The sequence below is a fragment of the Ammodytes marinus genome, assembly GCF_949987685.1.
Source record: "Ammodytes marinus genome assembly, chromosome: 20".
Classification (NCBI taxonomy): Eukaryota; Metazoa; Chordata; class Actinopteri; order Uranoscopiformes; family Ammodytidae; genus Ammodytes; species Ammodytes marinus.
The window spans coordinates 2,418,742-2,427,326 of NC_137224.1; the positions used below are offsets into that span (position 1 = coordinate 2,418,742).

The following is an 8,585-nucleotide window of genomic DNA, read 5'->3' on the forward strand; positions in this document are numbered from 1 at the left end:
TAACATGTGACAACCAACCCCCCAAAAAATTTGACGACCAACCCCAACTTGAATTTCTTGCTAGCATCAAGGCCAACAACCATCTGACAACTAATTAGCTTGCTAACCACAATCTAAACTATAGTTTACCCTTCACACTTTCTGAGGGTAACAAGTGTTTTGTTATAAACCCATTGTGTAAAAGCCTAGAAGAAAAATACTGAGAAGCAAAATATTTTGAATTTGACATGAAAAACACAAAACATCCTCTCACCTGAAATGCAGCTGTCTTCCTCCAAGGAAGTCTATGTATGTGACCTCTGATCCCAATTCTGAACCTTTTTTATATCAACATTTCAGAGCTAGCACGCTCTGGTGGCGAGATATAACGAATGTGACATCCAACCCATGTGACAAATTACCCCGTTCTCCCCTATACGCTCACCCAGGAACAACAGCTGGCGTAGTAAAAACACTACCGCTTTTGTCCAAAGGGGGTGCAAGAATTAACAAAAACTAAAAGTTCCTCTGTGCACCTTTTTAAAGAAACATGCAAGGCACATACACCTGTACCTGTCCCCCAATCACCCCAACCCAATATGTGACTAAAACATTGAAATAATATTACACAGATTTCTTAAGTTTAATTTAAAAAAAGCCAATTTTGTTCCTTGTGTGTGTGTGTGTTTTTGTTGTGAAAAAAAACGTGTCTCCTTTTTTTTTATACCCCGATAAATATTTTTTTAAGTCCAATTTTATACTTTTAACTTGTATAAACTTGTCCAACAATTTGCTCTTTCCAGATCGCTCACTTCAAGATTCCTCGCTACATTATTTTCGTGTCCAGCTACCCGCTCACCATTACTGGAAAGGTAATAGCTACACACACACACACACACACACACACACACACACACACACACACACACACACACACACACACACACACATCCTGCCTTTCTCTGCGTGCTCTTCCAACATTCCATTAACACACTTACAAGGTTTATTTTACATTTAACATGGCGTGCTTCCAGACTAAAGAAGAAAAAAAAAAAAAAAAAAATCTATAATTAGCAGCTAGAGTCTGTGATAAATTGAGCCCAATATAAGAGCATCCACCCTCCCCCCTCCACACACACACACACACACACACACACACACGCACACACACGCACACACACACACACACACACTTTGCGTCTTGTATTTCTCTCGTGGGATGCTGTTAAAAAATGAAGTGTGTAGAATTGGAGTTATGTCTGAATAGACTTGGCCTGCCCGCCCCAGACAGGAGGGGATGGCAGCTATTAGTCCGTCTGCACGCACACCAGCTCCTGTTAGGAGGGTGGCGGGCCCAAAGCAGATATCAGTTTAAAAACTAAAAAACGCAGCTATATGCAAAATACTGTAAAATACACCTTCAGTTCAACAGAATAATCCACTCCAGTATTCAAAGATTCAAAGTGTTCATTGTCATATGCACAATAAGAAACATGTTCTCAGTCATACAATGAAATTCTTCCTTTGTTTTCCACAGACTGAATGCCAAGAAAGAAAGAAATTAATATGCAATATACAAGTAAAATAGAAAAAAGCAGCGTGCGTGCGTGCGTGTGTGTGCGTGCGTGAAAATAAAACATGAGTGTCATCACCCATTTATTTTTAATTTTTTTCTCAGGTCCAGAAAAACAAACTACGAGAGGACGCTGAACAGCAGCTGGGACTGAAGAAGTGAAAATGAGAGAAAAAAAAATCATAAAATACAATAATATTTGAATAAAACAACTGTATATCATGAACCAAGGACACACAGTGAGATAACACACTCTGCTTGAGAAATATTAACATGACAGCCCGGTCTTCATGAACACATGTGATGGCTGGGTATGAATGTTTGTCTGTAACCAAGTGTTACAACTGAGATTAACCCTGCGTTCCAAATCACATACTCTTTCTTTTTTCTATTCTACATACTACATCCGACGATAAAAAGCATCTAGTTAGGATGCAAGTAGGCATACTATTGGGACATACTTTTACTCTTTTATTTCATCATAACATTGCGCCTTGATCTTGCCTCTAGCTTTTAATATCCGCCGCATCCCCGTTTGTTTTCATATGGAGGCTTCGTCGATGTGACGTCACTTCACTTGCGCACCGGATTGTGGGTCAGAATCGGCCAAATAGGATGCAGTTTTCAACACTAACAATCTTGGCCGGATGAAGTAGGACATCCGGCTACTTCTAACCATCCTAAATCTGGCCACAAGAATCGGGACATCCTAAATCTTTTTTCTGCATACTATATAGTAGAAAGTATGTGATTCGGAACGCAGGGAATGTATGTTTCTTATGTTCAACAAAATCCCATTTTAAAGACCAAAACCTACAATGAGTTGATCCTACTAACACGTATTGTGTGTGTGTGTGTGTGTGTGTGTGTGTGTGTGTGTGTGTGTGTGTGTGTGTGTGTGTGTGTGTGTGTGTGTGGTGTGCTTGTACAATGCTCTTTTTAAGCTTTTCACAACATGGGAGTGAGACATTTTTTGGCAAAGTGAGGACAGAGGAAGTTTTGCCTGGTCTTTGCATTATGTCAATGAGTGTCCTCGCAAAGATAGTAGTACAAGGGTGTGTGTGTGTGTGTGTGTGTGTGTGTGTGTGTGTGTGTGTGTGTGTGTGTGTGTGTGTGTGTGTGTGTGTGTGTGTGTGTGTGTGTGTGTGTGTGTGTGTGTGTGTGTGTGTGTGTGTGTGTGTGTGTGTGTGTGTGTGTGTGTGTGTGTGTGTGTGTGTGTGTGTGTGGAAATAAAACACTGTCATCACCATTTGGAAGTTACTGAACCTTTTTATTTCTTTAAATTAAACTATACATATATGTAAATTGTTCCAAAGATTCACTTTAAGATCGAGTAGGAGAGAAAAACATTGTTAGTTTTTGGTCTTTTCTGGTGGGATTTATTGACAATATGAAACATGTATAATACCAAACATGTATATTAATAACTTAACCTGTTCATTTTGTACTGTGAAAACTAAAAGATGCCGGACCAGTACGTCGGCTGAGCCACTGTACTCTGTAGCCACTTTTTTTTTTAAATCCAGCCAAAAGCTTTAAAAAACTAAAATTCTTTTTCTACATCAACATGAAATAAACCTCGTACCACATTATTAATACCAGGCATTGGGTGTTTCTGTCTTTACGGGAAAAATTAAGGTATTTTTATTGATCTGGGGGTGGCAGGTGCACGCCTCCTAAGCCCCTGGAATGCCATTCAGACACACACGCACACACACACACAGAAAATTAGAACTTTGTGGCATTTCAAAATGACCAAATATCACAGACACACACACACACACACTCAAAAACTGTAAAGAATTTCCTCCCTAGTCTGACTCTACCTACATGTGCAGTCAAGAGGATCGGATGTCGTTGAATGTCTAGACCTGCAAAGAATCGGCCCCAGAAATAGAACATAAGAAAACAAACGGTGCTACTGAAAAATCAAGGTCCATTGTGCATTTTTTGGGGGGATTTGACATATTTTACATATTCTTGGTTTGGATTCAATTCTAACATTCTAACTGTGAGAGGTGTGTGTGTGTGTGTGTGTGTGTGTGTGTGTGTGTGTGTGTGTGTGTGTGTGTGTGTGTGTGTGTGTGTGTGTGTGTGTGTGTGTGTGTGTGTGTGTGTGTGTGTGTGTGGTAGCGTGCCCGAGGGTCTAACCTCCCAGGTGTTAGGAAATCACTTAAATGCCAAAGGAATGTACATTTAAAGTGGAACTGTGTGTGTGTGTGTGTGTGTGTGTGTGTGTGTGTGTGTGTGTGTGTGTGTGTGTGTGTGTGTGTGTGTGTGTGTGTGTGTGTGTGTGTGTGTGTGTGTGTCTGTTTCTTTAAGAAGTGAGATTTGGTCACTTGTGTCTGAACACTTAAGACATTTTTCGGAAATTTAAATTGTTCTCACCTGGTGGGTTGTTTTTTTGTGCCATTATTACAGAAATCAAATGTATTATTCTGTCAACCACTTCTACTGTTTACAGGTCATTAACTTCAACAACAACAGCCAGCCAGTCTCTCTCATGTGGTGAGAGAGAGCAAAACACCTTAAAAAGACTCTGTAAAAATGCACTTTCATGGAAAATGCAGAATAGCAGCCAGTATCTGCAGGCTAAATCCAGACATTAAAGACCTACTTCACCGGTGGGAATATGAAGGTGTATTGAACTCTGAGATCCTATGTAGTATAAATGTGCAAAAAAATCAGTTCAGAACACCGCATCTGTATGGGTAAAGTATTAATTTTTTTTTTTTTTTAAGATACTTTTTTGGGCATTTTCAAGCTTTATTAGATAGTACAGAGTTGAAATGGGGAGACAGAGAGAGAGGGGGGATGACCTGCAGTAAAGGTCCACGGGTCGGACTTGAACCCGCGACCACTGCAACGAAGGCCGGAGCCAATATGGTACGCGCTCTATCCACTACGCCACCAGAGCACCCCCGGGTGAAGTATTCCTTTAATGAAGATGACATGTGGCTGTTCATATATTTATTGGCCATAAAGCAAAACATATTTCATACACTCTCATGGAGAGCAAACTTAAAAAGGTGGAGTCAGTGATTCTGGAGAACGCTTGTCATCAAAATCACGGAATATCTCCTCAAGATCCACTACCGCGCTCACACAGGACACAGGACAGGTATCGGATCATGAGGAGATATTCACTGATTTTGACAAAAAAAGTAAATTTTAACAACAAGCGCTCTCCAGAATCACTGACTCCACCTTTAACCACTATTTACAGCTATGGAAAAAAATGAAGAGACCATTCTGGATTTTTCTCAAATCTTCATCTCTACATTACTTACAGAAAATGCTCATAATGACAAAAAAATGTATTGGAATTTGGTAGAAATTTTGTCGGTAGTGGTTTATATTATAAAACCAAAATGTTCATTTTACTCAAACATATACCTATAAATGGTAAAACCAGAGACACTAAACATTTGGAGTGGTCTCTTTCAGAGCTGTCTGTGTGTGTGTGTGTGTGTGTGTGTGTGTGTGTGTGTGTGTGTGTGTGTGTGTGTGTGTGTGTGTGTGTGTGTGTGTGTGTGTGTGTGTGTGTGTGTGTGTGTGTGTGTGTGTGTGTGTGTGTGTGTGTGTGTGTGTGTGTGTGTGTGTGAGAGAAAAATCTCCCACACTATTAGTCACTTGGCAGCGGGATGCCCACGGCGGTTTGCTGTCCTTGCATTTGCTCCTGTGCGCGGGCCACTTGCTCTTTACTGCAGTAGTCCTGTAGAAACACCGTTGCCAGGTTACGGAGGCGCGTGCTTTCCGATAGGGAGAATCGTAGCATGCACTGTAGAATGCCCGGAGCGGTGATGTCGTCGCGTGATGATCTCGTGGTTAAGTTCATGAGGATAGTAATGGCCGACAGAACGGTCTCTTCCCTACGACTGGACAGACAGTTTGTGACCAAGTCGATCCCTCCGCCGCCCAGGATAATGTCTCTGCATTCAGGGTCCATACTCAGGTTACACAGACCACCTGGGAACAGGACAGACAGACAGACAGACACACACACACACACACAAAAGGGAGAGGGTGGATAGTGATATTTTTAGATTAGCATAGTTGTAAAAGGTAAAACATTATGCCAATTTTCAGGTTAAAATGTTTTATTTGGGTAACTACTAAAAACGGGGTAATGTCTCTTTAAGCCCAGTTTATGACGTAATAAGGGGAGAAACAATCTTACTGGGGTTTTTGAACACAGGTTTTCCGATAATTAGAGGTGGAGAAAAGAGGGGGAGTGGTTTATTCTCATACTTTGGGTCCCCCTTTACAAAACTATGAAAAAGTGCATTTTGCCAAATAAGTGACCTTTAATCACATCAGAAATAAATAGTGATTTCTAGCGTTTTCAGTGTGCTACCCACCCATCCCAAACTCCTTGAAGTTCTCGTTCTCCTCAGTGAGCATGTCCATGAAGAGGTCGGTCACCTGCAGGTCCCTCAGGTTGGAGAGGTTCTTCGGGTCGTACGCAAAGTTAGCGAGGTTAGCTAGCACCTGCTCCTTTGCCTCTGAGGGAGGAAAAGTAGATAAGCACCTTAGGAATAACAAAATAGATACCAACTTATACATTGGCCCCTAGTACCAACTTATCTAACAGCACAGTACAGAAATACTGCACTTTACAGTATTTTTAATCCCTCAAATAATGTCGACTAGAGAGCACTGACACATTTATTTTTTAAATGTAATATGCCAAAAGAAATGAGTAAAAAACTATTTGATAATTGTGTCAGTTCCACGTTACTTTTATTTAATTAAACTAGTATCTACATTATCCTATTTAGATGTCGTAAATAAAGTTTGCACTAGTCCGAATGATGTTGTAAATAATATCTCAAACTGTCATAATTTATTATAGATACAGACGTTATTAAAAAAACCTTGTCATGAGCAATGGTATACATAGAGTTGCAATGTTTGCCGGATGTTTTACAGAGGTTTTACAAAGATGTCGAACAAACAATTTGGAGAGTTTTACTATATTTAGGTACAACCCATGAGTGTGAACGTTAACAAGAATTGATTGGTTCAAACAAAGTTTATTGAACTCATCGCTGGAATATAGATATATTTCAAGTTGTCTTTTGTCAACATATCTTACTGGATGCTCCAATTAGTATTTAATATGGCTTCATTCTTTACATTTCCAAATAACCTACAAATAAGTCATACAATTCCATGTACATCTGATGTTCAGTAGCATCACCGGTGTAAGCTGTAGTTAGTTCACTTTAGTGCGAATGACAATTTGTCAATACACAAATGAAATCAACATATAAGGCTTTGCTCACCGTCACTGTCCGTGTCCTGAAACTCGGTGACCAGAGTTTGTAAATATTCAAACCGGTCATTTCCATCATTCGAGCTTTTCCGAAACATGTTTGATTATTGTGGCATTCGCATTAGCATTAGCTCCCAGCGTTCACTTGTAAACAAACCGTTTACAAATGTGTCCGTGAGAAAACGCGGCTAAGAGGAAGGTTCCGCTTTAAAACATTAACCGTTTATAAAATAACCTTGATATAAAATGTATTAAAAACCAATTTTTGCACATAAAAACAAACATATTAAATATTTTCTGGTGTAAGTATTTAAATTTGTGACGTATTATTATTCTTTTTTAGGATAATTTTACTAGGAAAAGTAGGAAACGGAAGTCTTGCTACGAGAGAGGGTACAACGACGAAAAGGAGGTGTGTATGTAACGAGCGGGCAGTCACGTTATCTATCGGGAAAGGTCAGACAGAAAGCAGTCTTTTTCTGTATATTCTTTATTAAAAGTACATGTATTTCTTTCTGTAGATAAATCCCTGGACTTAACGTTTCATAATGAGTCAGGGGCACCAACTGTCCGCTGTAAAGCGTCTCACCAAACCTATTTTATTCGGGACGCTCGTTGTGGGACTCGCGACTGTTTTTTTCAACAGGTAAGATTTCTGCTGGCATGTTGGGTAATTAATTGGGTTTGCACTGTATTAATCAAATGCATAACATCAAACCTTGGACATTATACATTTAACCTGCTGTGTTTCATAACTGTTTTATTTGACAGTGTGTGGGCGCCCTCTGCTGTTTTTTAATAAGAGTTTCAAAATAAAGCACAAACATTTAGACTTCAAAGTGCATTATTGTGTAGAAAAATAACTCCACATTATTTGTAATATATGCAATGATACACAAGTATGTAGAACTATCCTATATATTTAACAATGATATAATAACATTAAAGGTGCAGTGTGTAATATGACATCATCAAGAAAGTTCTACAAAGTTCTCCCTTTAGAATAATAACATAAGCTACAGTGGCCTTCAAGGACAAGAACAATTCTAAATTTTAAACAATGCACCTGATGACATTCCAACTATGACACTTTCAAAATGGCGGCACTAGGCCTTGGTCCAAAATATGCAGAAATATGGACATATATGAGACCCTTTCTAAGGGAACAAATTATAATTCAAAACATTTTTTTCAGCTATTATGCACTAAATTAAATGTACTTATGGCTATTATAATTACTTTCTACAAAATCTGCTAGGAAATAAAACCCAAAATTCTACACACTGCAGGTTTAATTGCATAAAATAAACTTTTCCATGATAGTACATTTTTTTTAGATGCACCTGTATTTTGGCAAACACCAATCAGTGCTGCCTTACAAGTTAAACGTCCCCTAAATGTCCCCCTCCGTCTCCCTGGTTACAGACACCGGTTCTTTGGGAATATGGAGGAGCTGCGGTTGCGCGAGCGAGAGAGAAACGAAGCGAAGTTGATGGAGGTTCTGGAGCGACGGCAGCGACAGATAGAAGAGATAGCCGAGAAGAAGAAAGGAGCGACAAGCTGAAGCAAATATTGGACTATTAATGAATGAAATCACTCTTTATATTCAGTCCTATGTCCTCACTGGTACACTGCAAGATTCCTCTGGTGCAGAATATAATGCTGATGACAAATACGTTCTCATGTGTATGCTACATAGGCTATCCTGAATCACTTGTGTAAAGACACCCTTGTTAAACCATGGTTTTCAAGTAT

General features: G+C 39.5%; 2 protein-coding genes across 2 annotated transcripts in view; one reads left to right on the forward strand and one right to left on the reverse strand.

The window, feature by feature from the left end:
- Positions 1–3,560, forward strand: part of acsf2 (acyl-CoA synthetase family member 2) — a 48,722-nt gene extending 45,162 nt beyond the window's left edge. Inside the window, exons 15-16 of the mRNA XM_080049621.1 lie at positions 783–851; positions 1,658–3,560. Coding sequence (XP_079905747.1) covers positions 783–851; positions 1,658–1,714 — 126 coding nt within the window. The 3' untranslated portion in view covers positions 1,715–3,560. The remainder of the gene's footprint in view (positions 1–782; positions 852–1,657) is intronic.
- A 1,319-nt stretch (positions 3,561–4,879) lies between these two features.
- On the reverse strand, positions 4,880–6,959 carry armc7 (armadillo repeat containing 7). Its single transcript, XM_080049404.1, has 3 exons — positions 6,841–6,959; positions 5,914–6,057; positions 4,880–5,521 (listed from the first exon to the last, which is right to left on the reverse strand). The coding sequence occupies exons 1-3, from the start codon at positions 6,926–6,928 to the stop codon at positions 5,178–5,180; spliced, it is 576 nt and encodes a 191-aa protein (XP_079905530.1). The 5' UTR covers positions 6,929–6,959; the 3' UTR covers positions 4,880–5,177.
- Between the last annotated feature and the right edge of the window lie 1,626 nt (positions 6,960–8,585).